This window comes from Euwallacea similis, chromosome 16, assembly GCF_039881205.1.
Source record: "Euwallacea similis isolate ESF13 chromosome 16, ESF131.1, whole genome shotgun sequence".
Lineage (NCBI taxonomy): Eukaryota > Metazoa > Arthropoda > Insecta > Coleoptera > Curculionidae > Euwallacea > Euwallacea similis.
The window spans coordinates 1,273,624-1,295,349 of record NC_089624.1 but is presented as its reverse complement, the minus strand read 5'-3'; the positions used below and the strand labels follow the sequence as shown (position 1 = coordinate 1,295,349).

The window sequence follows — 21,726 nt, the reverse complement described above, 5'->3', positions numbered from 1 at the left end:
TGTGTAATAGCTGTTTTGCATATTATAAGATAGGTATCTATACTCCCGACCTCAAACGACAACTAAGTGAAAGTCGTATAGATAAATTGAACTCGATATCAGGAACATGCAGATTTTTAATAGATCATTTAAGTTGTGTTACTAGCCGCGGTTTCAAAATTATCCACTACCGGTTGTGTTTCATACGAAAATACTGGGAAATACTGCTGGTCATCCATGCTCTTTGTTTTAAGGCGAGTAGGTTTAATCTGTTGAACACATGCATGACCGAAAAAACCCAAATGCTGCTCTCCGATTCAGCAAATTCATCTTTAAGAATGTGCAAGTAAAATGATCATTATATTAACTACTCTAGGGCTGGTTTTTATAATTACCTCGATATTGTCTTTTGAACTTCTGCGGGAACTTCTATGGTTGATCCGTTGGTTAATTCCTTCAACCAGATAACTTCGCTGTGGGCATCAGGAAGATTCACTCTGCCTGCATTAAGAGAATCGTAAATACATAGTTAGCTAACGCGTCATCGTTCGGTTAAACTTGAGTGACGTTACCCTTTGGTTTAGTTGACCTCTGTCCGATAACATTCCTCAAGCTTACAATCATAAACGTATAAATTCAAAAAAGTCTATCATTACTGAGTAGTTTACCTCCAAAGGCTTCACATAAGAGACGCGTTGTGTCCCCAGCATAAACTTCTTTATCTTCTGACACATACGTTATTTTGGGATCGTCCGGCAATTTATCTGAAACAAAATAAGACTGTTATGTGCAATCAAAAAAGAAAAAAATGAGCAAAAAAACCATCCAAATCGCGTTTCAACAAGCCTTATTACAGAAAGCTGATCATATTACCCATATGACATAAGCACAATGCCCTGAGCGAAGAATATAGTTCTTGGATGATGTCCATTGCCTCGCGGCACGACTGATCTAAGACCTCCTGACTTCATGGTCAGGTAGTAAGTTTTTTGTTTTGACGACGTCTTTGTTGCAAGATTCATTAACGTTCTTTGTATACCTTATAATGTTTATTTGGTAGTTAGCAATTAGACTTAATTTGTCACTTAGGTTATATCGCTGAAGTAGAATAGACGTCCCCGACGTTAATGGTATCGCTTATATTTGTATTATGTCCGAGAAAGGGGGTCCTAAACAAAAGGAGTTAAATGAGTGATCTAGGTGTTTCTTCATGCAAGTCGTATCATCACGTACCATTGTTGTTAGAGTACGGGTCCTTGTTAAACATTCGAAAGCATTTAAATGTGAAAAAGCAGGTGCATAATGAACACTCGGTATTGAAACTAAAGCAATGATTTGCATACATTTACAAATGATACAATTTAATGCGTTTTAATGGACCTCGTTGCGGAGGTAGACAATTTACACCTACCTACATAGCCCAGTGCAGGGTTTAACTTATGGTCTATTACCATATGTATTGTTCATTGCACTGTTAAGGGCGGAGTCATGTTTCCTGTTCAATGAACACGTCAGTAGATTGTTTAATTCATATATCGAATCTGAAATGCGAGTAGTGTAGTGTGGGCATTTAGTAATGCTAACCCATAACTCCTGCTTTATGATCTCCAATCTCAAAAAAAAGACTTAAGACCTGTCTGATCGATATATGATTCAAAATACTGCAGTTTCAGTACTAAAAAAATTCGTTGCTCTGAAAAAATCATTCTTCGTCAATTTTAATAATTTTTGAAATTTCAAGGGAGATGGAGTTCGATATGTGGATTAGAAAGGGGTGGTGGACCCATTTATGGATAAACATTTTCAATTTCAATGTTAGTTTTTATTGAATTTTATTAACCCTTTGCACTCGACCGGTGCTGGTACGGCGCTTTGACGTGCCGGCGTCGTTCATCCTCCATCTGGATATGTTTGTTTCATATACGCAATAAGATATCTTTCTTCCTGGACCAGGTTCGGCCTGTAGTCTTAGAAGAAATAGAAACATCCACCTTATGGATAGAAACATAGTAAAACCTCGCCCCTCGCCAGGAATTGAACATCATCGCTGATTGAACATAGTGAAGAAGTTTGTATCGCCTTTTATAACAGTTTATTTGTCTAGCTTCTTACGAACAAAGAAGTAGAAAAAATGTCTGATTCAAATAGTGATAGTGACTCGCCAAATACTGTGATATGGTGGCTATTGGCGGCAAAGGGGGATCGAAGGTGGAATATGCATCCAGTAAATCAACAGCGTGTTAGACTTGGTGAATTCTTTCATTTACATCAGCAACTTAGAGAATATCCTCATCGATATTATGAATACTTAAGAATTACCCAGTCTACGTTTGATTACATCTTGCAGCTTATCACACCCAGAATCGAAGAACAATATGCCAACTTGCATGAGCAGCCCATCAGCGTGGAAGAAAAATAAGTAGTAGCCCTCAGGTGGGAAGAAAGATGCAGTTTATTTTGTTGTATGATGATGCACATGGGCGTAGCATACGGGTACATTACACTGGAACTAAAATAGATATAAAATGAAATTTCTACAGTGCTAAATATAATATTTGTTAGTCATTGTTTGTCGGTCCTTCCATCGTACCGAACATATTGAGTACTGTTGATTAAACGCAACGTGCACTCTTGCCGCATAGGGAGAGTGGGGGGTTGAGAGAACCAATCACAGAGCAAGATTGAAGCACCTCGCCGCGGCAAAAACAAAATATTTTGTTCGTCATTTTACGGCGATGTCAGGGGTGCGGTACGATGTGAGGAGTGAGGTACGATGCAAGGGGCGAGGTACGATGTGAGGGGTGCGGTGCGATGCTTAGTGGACAATTTTAGTTTGTTTGCCCTCATATGTTGCTTCGATTTACTATCGTCGGATGACGAGGTCAACGTCGAGAATTCCGGCGAGGGGCGATATTTCACCATGCTTCTATCTTTAGCAATAGTCTGAGCTTAGCATTCTCTCGAGCGAAAAAGGCCTCGGGTGCAAAGGGTTAATTTTAGCAGACACCTCTTGAAATAAACTAATCTGCACAAAAAATTGGTGAGTACAAAATGGGATAGGCGGGTGAAACAAACATCGGTTTTTCAAAAAATGGGTACGTTTTTTCATCAACTTAGTTCACAAGACAATCAACGGAGCAACCAGGAAACGGAGCAGCTTGCCAAAGTCCAATTTGCGATTTTACTTGCTTTATCCCCGCCTTACATCTACAAGGTGTACTTCAAATGGCGCCCAAGCTCTGCAGTACCTCGCAGGCACCGTACGCTGAACCATTCGAATCGATCTGATTCAAATAAGTTTTGTGGATTTTTCACATTTTATCTCGGCTAAAAATCGGGCATTCCCTTTAAAAGTGTCCCACCCTGTGTACATTTCCAGAGAATTCCGTTATATCTTACCACTCAATTAGCACCAGGTGTTCTCCAAGCAGTTCGTGAAAAAACCTCTGTATTTAAACTAAGATAGCAATAGTTGATACAGCTTCCGCGAACTGAGTTGTAATTAAACATATTGTGACGCACCAAATACAGGCGGTGCTATTGAGCAGCTTATTGCTGATCCTTGTTCCTCCAAATTAGCTGTTCTTTGTATGGAAATGTATGCAATCGCTTTACGGTGTAATGCGGTTTTTCCTATTTTCTTTTTGCTGTGTGTGTTAAAACAATGCAGAAACAAAGTCGAAAGATAAATGTGGTATTATACTATGCATAACTAAAGACAGCTGCATTATCTGGGGAGATTTCGCCGGCCAGTACCTAATATTAATAGCTATCTGTATATTGACAGTGAATTATAAACCACCATGTATTAAAACGTTTTCATTAACGTTAAACGAAGATAACAGTATTCAACGTACATAAATTAAGTATCATTGGACTCATATCTCCATTTTTCTAATGATTTTAGACACTCTAAAAGGGGTCAACTGATTTTTCGAAGGGGGGCATTTGGGGCGGAACCATCTACGAGCTCCTTTACGAAGACCTTTACCCACCTTGTGCAGGTTTATTAATTCAGGAGAGAAATATGATGTGATTTATATTGAAGCATGGGTTTGGACATTAAAATAAAACACGATGTAGTTTACTGCAAGCAGAAATGATTCTTATATTCCTTATTAGAAGCGTAGCTTAGAACGATCGAAAAATAACTAACCAATCACTCACTCCTTTATACTATATGATACTTATATCTTCCATTTCATATTCTGTTTATTTATCTAATCATCCGTTCTTTATTGAGTCTAAGCGTTTACGATGAGTGAAAACTAATATGGCTGTTTATTCCTTTTTGGTCTAGACAGATTGGATACGTAAATCTAATAATTTATGGTAGAAGAAAATCTCAGATGAGAATTCTCTAGTGGGCGATCTCTAGAGAGATCTGGCCAGGGCTAGGACTAGGGCTAAAGAATTGAAAGTTAAAGCCACAAATGTGTTTTCATATGTATGTCTCAAACATCCTCAAGGGACAAATGAAATTCCATTAATTCGATGTATCAAGAAAAATTCTGGTGCTCTTTGGGCTTCAGGACGACAAGGTAGAGGATTCTGATGCAAGTTTTACCTATAGTTCAGAACCGAATAGGAATAATTTTTTAACGATTTTTTCCTTTTGTCTGTGATCGCCTGTAGTTGAATCGAATGGATTCGAAACCGTTACAGTCGATCACATTACAATAATTTATGTTCTGCTTCACTCGAAATGCCTTTAACGATGGTTAAAGGGGATTTCGGTGATTGGCAAGCATCTGTAAAGTCACGTTAGTATGTTTTCTCTCTATGTGGCTGACGTTCGGAATTTGCTGGAACCCTTCATAACTCCATCTAAGTAGCCCTTCTGAAGGGGTCCTTAAAAGTCTCGCGTTTTAATCCCATGAAAGAATCAGTTAAGTGAAACATGTGATACACACACTACAGCACAAGTAGGTATTATATTTGCAACACACACAGGTAATGTAGACGAAATCGAATATTCCAACCAAACCGCACTTCCCACGCATTTCCGGTCAAATCGGCCCTTTGCAGGACCGGCGGTTGCCAGAGGCGGACGTCGACAGTGGGGTTCTTGATCTTTTTCGCAGCTGACACTTCAGAATTGCTTGTGCAATAGCCGATATCACCTTTGTAAGAACGTGCGTAGGTTAAAGCTCAATTTCATTTTCATACAATGAAACTTACTAAATAATTTCCAACAGGACCGAACTTGGTCGATTGTTGGTCATATACAGGGTGGTTCATTAAGAGTGGAACAACCGAAAGCTGGAGAGACTACACCTCAACTGGTGACTATTGGAGAAATATGTCTTACCTGAAAGTTGTTAGTTTCTGATATATACAGAGTGTCGAAAGTTGAAATTTTAATTCATTTTTTTGCCAGTAATCTGAAAATATCTAGTTTAGGTTAGATACTTGAAAATTTGTAATTATTTTTTTAGGTGACGAATGAGATATGTTTTGCAATTTCTACATTGCTAATAGAGGACGCTACTTACGGTCAATTTTGCGGAATTTGCAGTTGATAACTTTTTACCCTGTATATCTAACGTGAAATTTGATTCAACATCTGAAAGAGCAATAATTTTTCCATTATTTATTTATTTTTATTTCATTCTGATATCTTGATACGTTTTCGAGAAAAATCTATTTAACTAACAGTATGTTTAAATTTTATAATACGAGAAATTAAAAGCAAGTGTATTTTCATTTTCTAGAACACATAAAAATTAAATAAGTGATAACTATACAAATTTTCAAGGGCCTAACCTAAATATTTTCAGAATAATGACAAAAAAATGAATTAAAATTTTAACTTTCAACACTGTGTATATCCGAAACTATCAACTTTCGGATAAGGCATATTTTCTCCAATCATCACCCTTTGACGTGTAACATCTCCAGCTTTCGGTTGTCTCAGTGTTAATGAATCATCCTGTATATTACATAACTATAACGCCCTTCAGAACGATTTTGGGTTAACGTAGAGTTTAGGCTACCTTTTTAGACCGTTAATTAACACGTTGTAGGTAGTTACGAGGAATAGGGAACATAAATTGCCTTACGGTCGCTTGCACAGGTTTTCCTTTGACTCAAGCTGAAAAGGATGTTAAAAATTCCCATATAAAATATATTGTTATCGCCGAAGAATTTACTAACCGATTTGTTTGATTGCGATGTATTTTAGATGGGACACTTTATTAGTTTTTATTAGTATTTATTAGTTACTTTACCTTAAATTTGGAAGAATGTTATAAAGATATCGTTTAAAATTTCGAAACACTGAGCGCATTCAGGGAATTTAAAATGAACGAGCGCTGCAACAATTGAAACTTCAATTCGCTGACTACTTTTTGTCGGACAATTTGATTTGACAAAGAGTCGTTCTTTTTATCTTGTAAAAACTGGAGACTCAAAATTCCAAAGTAACACATTTCATCATTCTAAGTCAGCGCTACAACGAAATGCAACCTCTGCAATAAAGCGCTGCTGTTCTCTGAATGCGCCCATTTGCAGAAATGGATGGCATTTCTGGTTTTTAAGGACAAAACTTTTTTTTTGTTAATTATGAGCAGTATTTTCAAACAGACAACTAGAAGAAGAAATATAATTTTGTTCGGCCCTGCTTTGCAATTCAAGTCGGTACACATGACCGCTTTTCATTAACCAAAGAGTGCGTGGCTGCCATTGATTGATACTTATTTGAACGTTGCCTGTGCAGGAAATCTACAATATAATTTATCTTTCGCTTAGTTTTTGACGTTATGAGTTATAATGCCCACTTAGTCGAGAGCTAAAAAACTTTTGAAATACACGAGTATCTGACACCTACGATTGTATATCGATGTAAGGATACGAAAAGCTCTTTACTGCAACACCAGAAATTTGTTCCTTAATTATTTCCCGTGTCCACAAAAAATGTGTTACGGATCTAGCTTACGCATAAACGCTTTTAAATAATCTTCAAACGTAAACATTTTTTTCAGGGAAGAACATTTTTAACAGTCTATAACTTGATCAATGGCTAATTACCAATTCGCCTTAAACTAGCCATTAATTCAAACAAGCAATTGGCAAAGTTGTTATGAAAACATTCTCGGATAACGGAACGGATCCCTAATCCTTCGTTAAAAAAAGTAGCGCACTTTTATTTATAGTTTTGATCAGCTAGCTTTAAACATATCACATTAGATAAATATAGACTATACACAAACCACATAGATTGGAATTCAAAGCAATCGAAATCCGATTTTTAATGGTCTCGCTGATTTGAATAAAACATGTCATAGGCATAATACGACTTAATCTTGATAAAGCTTTTTAAGTGAAAAAACAAATGCTGTCGAACGTGAATTACGAGTTCATCATTCATGCACGATAGCATTTGTTTCATAAAATGCATTCCATTAGCCTTTGCAAATGCGCCCCTCTATATAATAGATCTAAATTATACTTATATGCGTTCTGTCGTTTATTTTGTAGTAATTTAACGCCTAATTGATTAGAAATTCTACTAGAAATGAATTATGTGTAATTCAATCAGATTCTAGAGGCATGCCAGGAGCAACAAAATTTGTAAATTAAAGAAAAATTTATTTCATTTTGGTCTGTAATCATTATTGAGTGACTTTAAGCTTTATCTGAGTTGTTGGAGTTACACCCACAGACTTCACATAATTTTTCTAGCATTATACAAATTTCTCCTACAATGTATAAATTTTATAGATTTCGATAAAAAACCCAGTGGCGTATCAAAGAAGGATATTAATTGGACTTAGTACAGAAGCTATTCTTAATGTGTACAACATTGTTTTGGAAAATTCATGTGGAAAAAACTCCTACGTCACTGACTTTTTTGCTATTTAAAATTATCGCAAGTTCAGCATTAAAATCCAATGGAACATCAGAGAGATCACCAAATTTGACAATCCCAGGGTATTCACTAGATTCACACCTTCGTTGGGCATTATAGCTGTGGGTGTTGCTTTTTAGATAAGGTCTATTTAGATTGCATGTAAATATGACATTAAGTATAAAAAACTAAGTTCTTGTTATTTACTTATCGAGGTATGCGAACAAAACCAATAACTTACCAAACACTTTAAGATTGATGGTATGCGTTTGCATCACAGTCTCGTTTCTTAACAAACAACTGTAGACTCCTGTATCGCCGCTTTGAACGTGGTGGGTGAAGATGGTTTGGTTGGCATTTTCAGGAAATATCACTAACGTGGAAAGATCTAGACCCCAAGGATATGGCTGGCCATCTTTAAACCTGAAATTAAAAAAAATAAAATTAACAAAAAAGTACATATGTATGTAGGCATAAGTTTTTTTTCAATTTTGATAAATAAAATGACAGTTTACTTGATCGAAGCCGGTGGCGATAGGGGTTCCATTGCCTAACTTGTTATGAAATGAAAGCAGGCCCTTAATTTTGTAAATCGGTTAAGAAATGGGTGCAATAACGACAGTGGTTGCAATGCCATAGATACGAAGCGTAATTTAAATGAGTTAAAGATGCTGTGTTCCTTTGATTTGTTTCTGCTGATCCTTAACCTGAAACTCGTTAGGAAATAAGAGTTTTGTGTAACTCGAGTTGGATTGCGGGACTTCATTTCATTCGTCGGCTGAATACTATTCGTTGCACAAAATTGTAAAATTTCTAAGTAATGGCATAAATATAAACGTTTCTTTTAATCTAATCTTACATTTCGCAACTAGTTGTAATATTTAATTATTTCTTAGAATTCCTTCGCTTTACGATGAATCAGAAACAAATCATGTATGAAATTCATCAGGAAAGGATATTTTGCGTACCACGTTTTTCCCGCAATCTAGTCCAGCCAGAATCGCGATCGTTGCATAAAATTACGCATTTCTCACTTGTTGCACAATTAAAAATTACGACTTTAAAAAAACTTTGAAGAGTGATGTACGTAATTTAATTATCGTTCGATCTATTAAAACGAATTACGAATAACGTCCAATGATAGGTTTTATAATAAACTAACCTTGCCTAATTCGAGGATGCCATACAACGTTCATAATTGTAATGGATTCCGCGAAATGTATAATTACAAAGTAAACTGTGGATTATGATGAGTCGTACTGCATAAATATACTAAGGATTGTACACGGTCGTGTTTTGTGTTTAAATATCTATGCCATGGAAATACTAGAGGCTACTGAAGCTTCTGTTGAGCGCATGAAGCTTGTTTCTCTGCATGTGGTTAAATTTCCCTGTTATGTCACACTACGTAACGCTCGCTCGTTCTATTACATGACGCTAATAAAAACCTGTACATTCATTAAGCAAAAAGACCACAACATTGTCTTTCCTGTTGCATAGATCTTCGTTCACTTATTGAAGCGCCTCAGCTTTATGAATATCATCTCCCTCATTAGCAGTGATGACTCTGTCGTCGGCGAATAAAAGACCTTAAATTTTTGTGGAATACGTAACGCAGGCAAAACAAGCGATCGGATTTGAAAGACTTGAACTGGTTAGGATTGGAAGGAAAAACGGCCTCGGCTCGTACTCAAACGTGCTTCTGAAGGGGTGCAGTTGCACAACTGTGGACGCTGCTACCGATTATCAGAATCCTGCTAAGAGGACAAGCCTGTAACAGATTGAATACCAAGGATACCTATTGTAATCTATCACAGCCCATCGAATGGTTTATTACATCTTTTAATCGACTGTATCAAGCGCATTCTCGTCTCCCTCGCGGCCTCCCCACGAAGTGCTGGTTTAAATGAGATCTTGTTTTCACCATTTGGTGTTCGCGGAACCATTACTCGACACCTTCTGTTGCAAGTGTAATGTAGCCGTTTAATGAGAAATCGTCACGCTGTTTTCTAACATCCTCCGTGTACATACATCGATGCATGTTATAGCCGGCACGAAAAAATTAAACAATACACTTCATAACTGTGCGACTAAAGTGCCAATCATGAGCAGCAGTGTGCGTGGTACCGGATTTCGAAGAATTTACTTTGTAGCAGGGTCCTTGCCAGCAATGAATTTCAATTCAGGCTCATTAGTTTCCATGCTATAGATGTATTAAGCAGGTTTTAAGTCAATACAATTACCTTAAAATTGGGTTTTTTTCCTTCGCATTACAGCACCGAAATTGGGGTAGAGTCAGACGTATTGAAGCTGGCTGCGGGGAACACGTGCGAATTTCAAAAAAATATCTCTGATATCTCGTCAAGTATCTTTAGCCAATTTGGCCCCAAAAACATATTCTAGATCGAAAAATAAGATATTTCTAGATTTCTTGTTCTCAGAAATACACATTAATTAATTATGGCCCTAAATCCGAAATTTGTCAACAGCAAAAGCCAAAATGAAAATTAAAGGATTTACTAACATTAGGATTAATTAACACTAGGATTTATTAACATTTGTGCAACTATTGAAATTTCTGTTGAATGACATGTTACTATGGTTCAAATAAAATTAAATAAGCACTGAAGTTATTTTCCCTTCGAATTTCATGGTTGCAAAATTTGTATCTTGGAAACGACTCATTTTAGGACATATATTTATACATATAACGTTTTCGTCCTGGAACAATCCAGAGAATCAGCTCCTTAAATATCGGAACGCCTTTAGGGATCACCCTGTATATTAGGGTGTGTTATGCGTTGTGATTGACAGTAGGGATAATTCCTTCTTGCCTATGCCTTCAAGACGATCTGTATGTATTGCTCAAAATTCTTGTACAACATTCTTCAGGGCTACTGCACCTCTGGAAATCGGTATAAATCCCCCATCTTCAGGTTTTCATTAGGATGCCGGTGTAAAACATTCAAAATCGAGACAATCCTTAAAATTCGAGTCGCCTACCGCTTTCCAATATACGATCTACTCTCCGTCTATCCATCTTCTACTTTAAGGCTTCTCTTCGAGAGGAGGTGAAGACACAGAAAAATTACTAATAAAAATGATCAACAAGAAGTGTTTCGGAAGAGGGGCATGATATATGGTTGAACAACTCGACAAACCAAATATTTTAAATGAACGTTTTTCTCGGACTTTGCACATGCCTGTTTATAACAAGCGCCTCAAAGAAACTATCAAGTTAGCCCCCTGGGTTCAGGTGCCGCAGTGTGGGGTATCAATAAATCTTCCGTGACTTTACAGGCTATCGTTAAGCTAAATATAATTTTCACCAATAAATTTCTATTTATACAGAGCGTACACTTTTTCCCCGAACCCCAATTTGTGATATAGCCGTCATTGGAATGAAAGCTAATAGCCCCATAAAGCGAAGCCCGTAAAGACACCGTCATACATCGATTGTTGCGATTATATGGTTCTCTTATTAAAAGGCAATGAAAGGCCGTGTTTGTTGTATGTGTTTATGATTTAACTGCATCCCCACGTGTTATTGAATTGCATGGGGAATCCTAAATTTGATTACGACTATTAAACTTAGACGCCTGCTTTCTAATGCTTTCCAACATTTTTTTCTCCGTCCGTCTATATGGAAAAACCATTAATTCTAAAAAAATGCGTTAAATTTTCATTTCAGCGAATTCTCCACGAATTCGATTAAATTTCCATTTTAGTAATTAATCAAGTCTACACAATACCAAATATTTCCTTTCAAGTTTCATCTGTATCCACCTCCCCTGGAGCTAGCAGCACGAATAACAATGCATTGTGCACGTAAACTGCAATTAAAAACGGTCATAAAACGCCGATTTGAACCGTTTAAAATGAAATTTTACAGTCGTTTTATTTATAAGCTTCACAGTTAATCTTGTCATAACCCTGATTCGTGGAATATTTATCGTCCCACGGATTTCGAAGAGCCAGATGATGATGATGATTCATCCCCATTTTGCATTCAATTTATTATTTTTATAGCAATTCTTTTCTTTGACTCAAGCTTTGGGGTCCCGAAACGTTTTCAAATCTAAAAGATTTGCTTGTGATTTAATTGTCCATGCAGACCAGTTATGACCAAGTCAGACTTGTCCGTAAACACTCGAAGTAGTGACCTGGCCCGTAAAGGCACTTTTGTAAAATATTTTCCCACAGTTACATATATGTGCATTTTTGTCCATATGAAAACCAAAAGGGAGAACAATCAAAAGGAACTTTGGTTGTGCGTTTGGCATATCGGAAAGGGTCCTGCTTAAGCAATAACGTAGCTATGTAATTTCCTTACAATTAACACTTAAGAAGCTTTGAGTGGCAAAATTTTCCTGTAGTCTTGTAAACATTTGCCACAAGGGTTTACATGGTTATTTTCTTATGCCTAAGGCAAAATCGATATTCCATTACAGCCCAAAAACCAAATTCCCAACATTCCATTTTTTCACATCTTTTTATGTCTGGCGCAAGAAACCAAAGGATGAAACCTAATAGCTCGGTTCGGCAGAAAAATTTGGCAGGTAATAGAAGAAATATGAAATTACAGGTTACCCTGCTTCAGCAGGTAGATTAATCATTGCCTTATTAAGTTGCCAAAAGGTTTGACCTTCCATTTGTAATGTATATATATTCAAAGATCCACCTTTGTTAAGGTATTTGTCGTCCAAAGATGTGTAGGTGGATTTAAAAAGGCAGTTAGAGATGACCTTTGAAGCTAAAGAGGTGTGAAATATAGATATGTACTATGCACATCAAATCCGATAGTGTTCATTATGGGTGAATAAGATGCAGGATTGAGTTGCAATGATGCCATTATTAAACCATCCAGTCACAGAATTGCTACAGTCATTTCCTAACGTTGATGCGTCACAGTCTCCTATTCAGTTGAATTTTGGGGAACCCCAGAAAGCAGAACCTGTATCTTCTACCGAGTCTGGAGCAAAAAGATTCCGAAAAATGATATTTTAGGCAAAGATCCAAAAATTAGAAAGACTTGTTATTTGTACACAAACATACATGATGAAACCAATAAATAGAAACATTCGTTGCGATGTTTTTACTTCAACTGGAAGACCCACCTGAAATGACCTGAACTGACCTGATAATAGACATTGACATTCGATTCCTGCTTCGAACATGCCACGAACTTTTTCTAATATATTGCTATTTATGTAACTAGTTAGGAAATGTCTTATGTAAGTAACAAGATTCTATTGGAGGAGCGAAGCAAGGTCCCGCAAAATGACACGAGTTACACAAAATAACGTTTCCTAATGATTTTCATTCAGGACTCTATTAATCTCATGAGAAATTGGCATGCATTGGAACATATTCCCCCTGGAGCTTATGTCTGTAGAGTAACAGTAACTCCTATTGTCACTGTCTTATTTGTTAACAAAGTTATAAAATAATGGAACCTAATATCATTATATTACTAGTTGTGAAATGCAACCCGTTCAATCACCAGTTTCAGTTTTTTTCATTATAATTTGTCAAAATGAAAATAAATTACATTTTAGTGGATTTTGAGCCTTTATTTGAAAGTTAGGGGCAGGTAATTGGGACACCACTGACAATCATCAAATTTAACATGAAAAATCAGTAAAAAAACGGAAGAAAAATAGAATCGCAAGTATGGGAACGTAAGAATAAATTATCATGGTTTTACAGATTTCAGCCATTTATAATCTCTCACAGAGCTATTTCACCATAATGCATTAGGCAGTATTTAAGATTCAGTAAAAAGATTTCAATATTTTTAAATCTAAAAATAAATGTCGAATTAAAATTCTTTTGGATCAGATTTTATTTAAACTTTGGCGGTTAATTGACCCGAGACATCCTAGAACACAGATCATCAATCAAACCTTAACACAGTGACGTCGGCGGGCCCACAAGGGCCGACCCCTGGAATTGTCCGGTTCAAATTATATCGAGTTCTTGTATGATGGAGAACCACATATTAAAACGCAATAACGTCCACACAATAAAACGGTTTTGAAAATTATTTTTACAATAATTTTCGATTTCTTCAAATAGAATTAATAAAGAGCCGCATTAAACAAACTAAAACCTTTAAGGTGCATATTAAACTGGAGTCTCGTAAACTCCTTTCTATGTTGTGGTACCGCTCCCTTGCTCTCATCTGTCTTGAACTGGTGAGAACTTGTATAAAAGCTAATTTGAATTCTTTGTGGGGTTGTGCCCACATAACAAACAAAACGAGCTGATGGTAATCGCGAACCCGGTCCGTCTGGTACCCATTTTCCATTCAGAATTAAAAAAGAAGCGCCATCGTACACCAATTTTTTATACGTCCTTTTGGGTTCTTTAATGGAGTGGAATGTGTGTCTGGAACATAAAAGATTTGCTTTTGCCCGTTTCCGACCATTTGTGATGGTCAGTGGCAATTTAGGTTTTGTCGGTGTTTTTCGTATTAATTTGTTTTGTTGCTTCTTTTGTGGCAGTAGCCGGAGGTGTCTTGGGTTGCAAGAGTAAGTCGTCATTGGGTCGAAAAAAGTGAGTTCCTAAAAAAGGTCGTCTATGCAATGCAGAGCATTGCCAAATCATTTTATTTCTTTCGCTGGTCGGTATGACCACAACTTTCTCATTTTCAACGTTATTTGTTTCTCTCAGCCTTCTGCAAAAAAAAAACTAATTTCTTCTTTGTACTCATCTAAATACACCCACAAATTCCAAGAAAGTATCGTTGACAAATCCACTGTTTGCTTTCTCGTCGTATTTGCAAACCGTAAACTACGTTTGTTTTTTTCGTTGCCCGTTCAAATACTCTTATTTGCCCGGGCTGGTCAAAGCCTTTGCCGCCATGGGTCATCATTAGCCTGTCAACATAATCTTTTGTTTCTGCGCCTTGGAGTGTTTGAGAACTTAATTTAGGACGTTCATCAGAGTGCAACGACGAATTCGTCATGAATAATCATGATCGTAAACTCCTCAATTATGTTTCGAAACAGAAAGCTGACGCGCCAGTTTATTTGTGGATTTATTAGGAAGATTCCCCGGCGGGTTAATGATAGTATGAGCTCAGCTATTCAAATGCGACTCTAGCAAATTCTGCCCAAAGGTTGCGCAGGTGGTACGGCAGCCAACTATTCAGATTTTTTATACTCCATTAGTCTGGGCTTATTGGATTAAATCACTAAACCCTTCAACGCGTCCCATTTTTATGCTTTAACCGTCGTTCCTGAAAACTGGCTCAAATTGCTTTCTGGAACGCGATTAACGGACCGATATCTTGGAAATTCCCCGCGTGTCTGCGCCTATGCGGACAATACAAAATGAGCAATGCCAAGATTTTTCCCAAGAAATGACAAACAACTACAATTTGTGCGTTCAACGAAAGGAAGAACAAATTATTATGATTATTCATTGAATTAGAATCAAGGAAGTAGTGTTATTGCACTGGCCATATCTACTGTTTTCAAAGTGCTATAAGCAATTTAACACGGATTGCCATAGATTACGCAGACTCACCAGGTCGAGTGTACTACTAATGGCGGCCTTAAGAAGAAATTGCCTTTTTAGAAGGAAGACGCGGCATTCTGTACTATATTCAATGGAAAACATAGTTCTGTTAGTTTACAAGTGTTCTACGTTTGTAACATCCGAGAAGCGTTGAACTTTGAAAATTATTTATGCAGATTTTCTACAAAGAAGGTCTGGATGAGCTTCGAAATTAAATTTCAACAAGCGTCATCAACGTTATATTTTCTAAATACGGCCCTGGCAAGTTTTTTTTGCCGATTTTAAGATAACGTAAACACTTTAAGTAACATATTTGGTGTGATAGCTGCAAAAGCTTGAACTCTCCTTCGTAGTCTTCTTTCGTCTCAAGAGTATGTCGATAAACATGATTTTGCCGTTTACGAGGTCCCCATGCTGGACAGCCCCATATTGGACCCGCTGTATGGCAGGAAAAATCTATAATTAAGCAAAAAAATCCCTAAATATCATTTTTAACGTGAAACAATCATTCAATCCTTCCTGGCCTCAAAGTCTAATTAGTATGTAATTAGCTTAATAATGCCGTTTCAGGCCTTATTACTGATATTTATCTTTCATGAAGATATATTAAGATGACGTATGGTTGAAAGATGTGGTAATTTGGGTGTAGCACGAAGGCTAATTTTAATGTCAGAAATACTCCTGATCGTAGACTGCCAACAGACGTACAAGTTCGGTTAAAGTTTGAGAATTTGAACCTAAATATAAAATTTTCGTCACTTCTCAAAGATAGACAAATTCTAATAAACCTAGCCAATTTCAAAGGCAATGCGGACAAATATTTTGTTATTAATGAGTAGAATTTGATAGAAATAAAATATGAAAAACTAATCTCACATGATGTGTGACGAACTTCCTACCAAGTCAGAAGATTTTGATTCTACTCTGATTAGTCAAGATTAGTTTTCCAGCAGTAGTAACCAGATTAACTGGATAATTTCAAGTGGAATCCTGAACATCTTAAGTTAAAAAGATGGGCAAAAGTTGAATTTAAAGAAAATAAATTCTAAAATTTTAGTTAAAAAGTCCGAAAGTGACGCTATTAAGGCGTTCTTGTTGTTCATGTAAATGTGTCTTCTAACAAGCATTAACTGAAATAACCAGAAATAGTCAAAACTAGCCTGAAGCACCTCAAAACATCCAAAGATAACCCGAAATAGTCTTTTCCTACCTTTCCTTTCTCCCAGAACTATTCAAGAGTTTTCGAGAGAGAACGGAACTCTGGAATTCTTTCCTTATTTCGAGCTGACTTCCATTCTTTTCGCCTCTAATTCTTTATTCTTCATTATTTCCGAGAAAAGTTACAGACTTTAGAAGTAGGTAATTTCTCAACCTTTCGCCTCATTATATTGGAGTGATCCAAAATAAGGGCGATTACACAGAGTGTAATCTATTTAGTTAAATTTCATGCTTCACATTACTAGTTGATATCTGCATGGATTGTATTTTTGTATTTTTTAAATGAATCAAAGTTTCAAAAATTTTCCGTTTAAAATATGTACATTTCAGCACCAAGATTAGCCTTCCCTTTTAGAGGAAAATCTCCCGGAATATAATCTTGTGACGAAAGTAGCAATGTATTCACCAGATTTCCAGGTTACCAAGACTGGAAACAACCTGACGAGTGCGACTTAGAAAGATCAATTCTTTCTAATAAAATAATATGTAAAAAGGGGATTCCCCAAAATTAAAGCTTCGAGATAAAATTTTATGATGGAATCCGTCAAAGGCCTTGGAGATATCTAAATATACCACGGTAGTCGGAACATAGATCTGGATATCATCATAAATTTCGACGTTTTTGTATGATTACAGAAACTTGATTGCCGGCGAAGCGATGAAGTGTAAAAAATGTGGTGTAGTCATAAGGCCTGTGTTCATAAAGAAAGTAGTAGGATCCTTACGTAGCTCTTGAGATAAGGCTTGACGTTTCGAACCTTTAACGATGCAGGATCAATTTTAGTGAAGCATAGATAAAACCTACGAACGTTCTATGCGAATAATACATCCATACAATTAGCTGCAATGAACGTGTATAAATCTAAACCATGTGTGCGGATATTATTAATTTATACCCTCCTACTAACAATAAGCAACGGATTCCTCGAACACATCATCAGTCAAATTCAAATAGCTTGTGTTTCGAGGTAACAAATCGACAAAACTATAACGGTCCGGTCACACAAAGAGAAAAATATCAAATTTTGCAGAGGCTTTGTTGTAGGATATTTTTGGCTTGGATCATTACACATAGCGAATTACTCTATTTATTGTAACGATTTTTGAGCAGTTTAACCAATTAATAGTACGGGTATCACATAAGACAATAACCAAGAGAGAACTCTTAAAATAACTGGAATAGTAGACGGCAATTATGGGTACTTGTGTGGACAGATAAGAGGAGAAATATTTTTCCGCGGTAGTACTGTAAAGTGGCCATTTCTATTGGACTACTTTTTGTCGAGAGAATCCTCTATATTTCTGGTCGTGAGCAGTTTGTATATACATCAGAGAAGAACCGGTAACTTTCAAAGATCTCGAATACGCCATCCTCTTATTTGAATTAAAAAACAGGCGTTGGCAATTTAAAAACGGGGTTATTCTACTCCTGGTTGAACAGTCAAACGAAGAACTACTTAACATCTCGTTTTATCGATTTTCCTGGTACTCATTTCAGATCGATTGGAGCCCACAAATTATATAAATAAGTTTAGAAACAAACGTCGTTTAAAACCAATTAAAAACCTGTACTGCTGGTGGATTTGGAAAAATTGAAAATCCCAAACGGAATTCTTAAAAATTTTCTCCACTATACCACAATTGCATGAAACGGCCAGTTTTTGTGGACTTAATTTAAGGTTTTACTTTCGTTTGTCTTGTGCAAGTTCAAATGATCCGCATTAGCGAGACTGTTCAAAAAGTGTTAGGTACTTATTATATAAATAGTGGTTTTGGTATTGTGAATGGATTTAAGAATAAAAAATTAGTAGAGCATCAATGTTGCAATATCACTTGCGAAGTTAAAAAGAATAATTTCCATATGTACTTCCTTTTCTATGTTATTCCAGGCAATTTCTCTTACTCTATCATTTGCGGTTTCAGTGGGTGATTATTTTTCGAATTCGTGCGTCGACTGCGACTACAGTATATCAGACAACCTGCTATTATGTGGTCGTGTATCGTGAACTCGAAAACTGCAACCGACATTTAATTGGGGTAAATTTGAGTCCATCGACTAAGTTACAGAATATATACTTTGTTTTGATAAAGAGAAATTGGCAATTGTTTACATGGAAAAATTTTCAGTTTTTGTTAGGAGACTTACGAAGAGATCATTCGCTGAAACTGACACATGAAACAAAAGCACCACCGAAACGAGTATTGTTACGAAGAGTGCCAACTCCAAGAGGACGTTGCGCGAAAACCATAGACATGTAGTGTGCCCTTATGCTACGTCTATGTGCATCACCATTTTTCGTAATACAGTCGACATAACTAAATTCTGGTGTCTGTTATCCTTAGATAAGGGTTGTTTGGTGTAATGGAAATTTCGCGGCTTTTCCCTGTCGACATTGAAATTTGCGTATGATTAAGTTCCGCGCATCAGCATAATTGCAATACTCCGATAATAAATCAATCTGCCTATTTACCGAAGCGTTAAGCTCTGCAAAGAGGGACACTAATTTATCCGATAATACCTTTTTAACTGTAGTACGCCAATGGGTGTTAGGCTTTAGTTTTAATATTTAAGAACTCTGCAACTTGTAATCTCGCTTTTAGATCCAAGATCTCTCTCAGATTCAACTTCGCGCTTTTGGTCAAATTGTCGCGCACTGACTTCGTAAAAAAAACGTTCTTTCTTTCTTTCGTCAACCTGATTAAGGTGGTACTACTTAACAGTACTATAAATTTTTTCGTGAATTATTCCTGAGTTTGCTGTTCCGAGATCCATTACAGACACATGGAGAAAGACAGTGACGTTACATAACTATAGAACAAATTCGGTGTACTCCTAGAGAAAAGAGGAAAGCTGTTCATCTGGTTACGGGTGTCAAAATAACATTCAAATTTGTCTGTCAGGGACGAAAATTTAAAAGGAGAGCAGTGTTAAGAAGAGCGCAACACTCCCATGGGGCGGCGATCTGCGAATACGCCAGATTCGACAAGACCGATCGGCCGACGGGGTTGTTTCTTGTGTCAAAATGATTGATAGCCCATTTATAGGAGATCGGTAGACAGGACAGTCCAATAAACCAGTCCACTATTGCTCTATTGTATATGGGTTTTCCGAGATAATGGAATGCTTTAGGTCCATTGGCATAAACCATTCCAGCTGATTATTGTACTGGGTTGGCCTAGCTATTTATTGACTTGTTATGAAAGGGTGGTAATTTCCTAAGAGAAAGCCATATCCCAAGTGTAACATCATCACATCATTTCATGATTGACAGGTAGTCTCCATGTCCAAGTTCCATGTTTCCCTTGCAAACCATTTGCTATGGTATCCATTGACATGGAAAAAGAGCTGTTATTGTGAAGTCACATAAATTATACAACTTACAGTTTCCTTACAAGATGTAACGTGTTTACTGCCTCTGGTTTTTTAAATATTTATAGCAAACTCTCCAAATAATTTTTCGAAAATCTACAAAGCGCAGCGAACGCTTCATGGTTTTCCCTTTGAAAAATATTTATAGCCATAGTTCTCGAAACAAAAATTGCTTATTTTTCCAATATTCCCAAGTAGAATCATCTAATCTTTAAAGAATCCTTAAGGCATTTACATTAAGCGAAAACGTCAGTAAATTTACAATAGGTTTGTTTAATCTTCGCAATTTCACTGAGAGGTAAAAGTGATTCAAAAGCCCATCAAACTCCTAGAAAGCTTGTAGTTTCGAGTTTATTATCCCCTATTGAAATTTGTGACAAGGGTAGGTAGAATTCTTGTGGGTATTTTTGTGCAGAATCGATGATTTATTATTAAAGTTGTTTTTCTATTCATAACATAAAGTTTAAGGGGAGTTTTGGGAATATATATTTATTTGAAATTTACCTCTAAGCTGCAACTTTCGTTGAACAGTAACTATAGTATGTGTTCTATAGATATACTTCAAGTAAACATAATTGACAACTTGATAGTATCAGTCGGTGATGGATTCATTGATGATAAAACATGGGCAAGCGAATAAAGGCATCGACGCGAAAATTCTTCAGTGTCCAAGGAAGCTCTCAGGTAAAAACTACAGCGGTGTCCATGCATTCTAAACTTGTCACTTCTTCATAGAGCCCTGTTCTAATCTCTTACTTTCGAGGGACATTGAGAATAATGTTCCTTGTATTGTACCGACACTCTTTAGAAAATTTGTTTTAGTCCTCAAACTACTTTTCAGGGCCCTTTATGGATAATTCATAATGTTTACATTACGGTTGTTTCTAGATCAGTCCATAACAGTCTTATTAACCGAACGTTTATGTGAATAGTAGTTTCTTATAATTCAATATCGCTAAAGTTCGTGGTTGCATGACCTATAAAAAAGACAGGGGTGAAGAATGTCGAGGAAATCTATACGGTTCGTGGAAATTAAATCAGGCTAAAATATATTGGTTTAGGTGGTTATACCAACAGAGAACAGGTAGCATTTTACTTTAACGACGATTGAAAGGTAGAGTTGTCAGTTATGGGAAATGCATTTTGGTTTAGAATGAGATTTTGAGGGATAATCCGAGCAAATTCAGGTTAATTCAGGTGCAGGATCGTATAACAAGCCTCCAGACCGCGAGGCCAAAATTCCAGCGGTGCAGGACATGTTTGAGGTCTAGACATATCGAGGCTATGTGCTGTTTCCAATCTTCGCCGCGATTTGCCGTTCTGTATTAGCAGACATCAATATACCGCATGAGCGACTTTATTTATCTCTGGTTTTCTCGGCAAATTATTAATCTGTCATTTGCGTTCCGCAAAATATCAGATTTTCAGGAATCGCTACGTTCGAGGTATTGAATCAATGGTTTACGAGACGGTTACCTAAGTTGAGAAGTGACACCTTCAATATATACCTCCCATCCGCGAATGCAATCAACTGCGGATTTTCTGATAAATCGTACAGCAATTGGTTTCTTAATCGTCCAATTCGAGAGAAGCTTTCCGTTGAAATCTTGGAACGTCCTCAATCCTCTTAGATTTTTTTCCACCAGAAAGCGACTTAAAAAACTCACCGACTAAAATAGTCATTGAGCATTGAGGGCCCCATCAAATCGCTAAGCGTTAAATGATTTCCGAGGCCAATAAATTTTCGCCAGTTTCATTTAGCCAAACCTCAGGAACCACTTTTGAA

General features: G+C 36.7%; 1 protein-coding gene across 1 annotated transcript in view; it reads right to left on the bottom strand.

Moving 5' to 3' along the window:
• Window positions 1-21,726, bottom strand: part of LOC136413985 (single Ig IL-1-related receptor-like) — a 36,938-nt gene that overhangs the window by 6,624 nt on the left and 8,588 nt on the right. The window contains exons 2-4 of the mRNA XM_066397760.1: window positions 8,070-8,251; window positions 648-743; window positions 375-480 (exon numbers count right to left, since the gene is read on the bottom strand). Coding sequence (XP_066253857.1) covers window positions 375-480; window positions 648-743; window positions 8,070-8,251 — 384 coding nt within the window. The remainder of the gene's footprint in view (window positions 1-374; window positions 481-647; window positions 744-8,069; window positions 8,252-21,726) is intronic.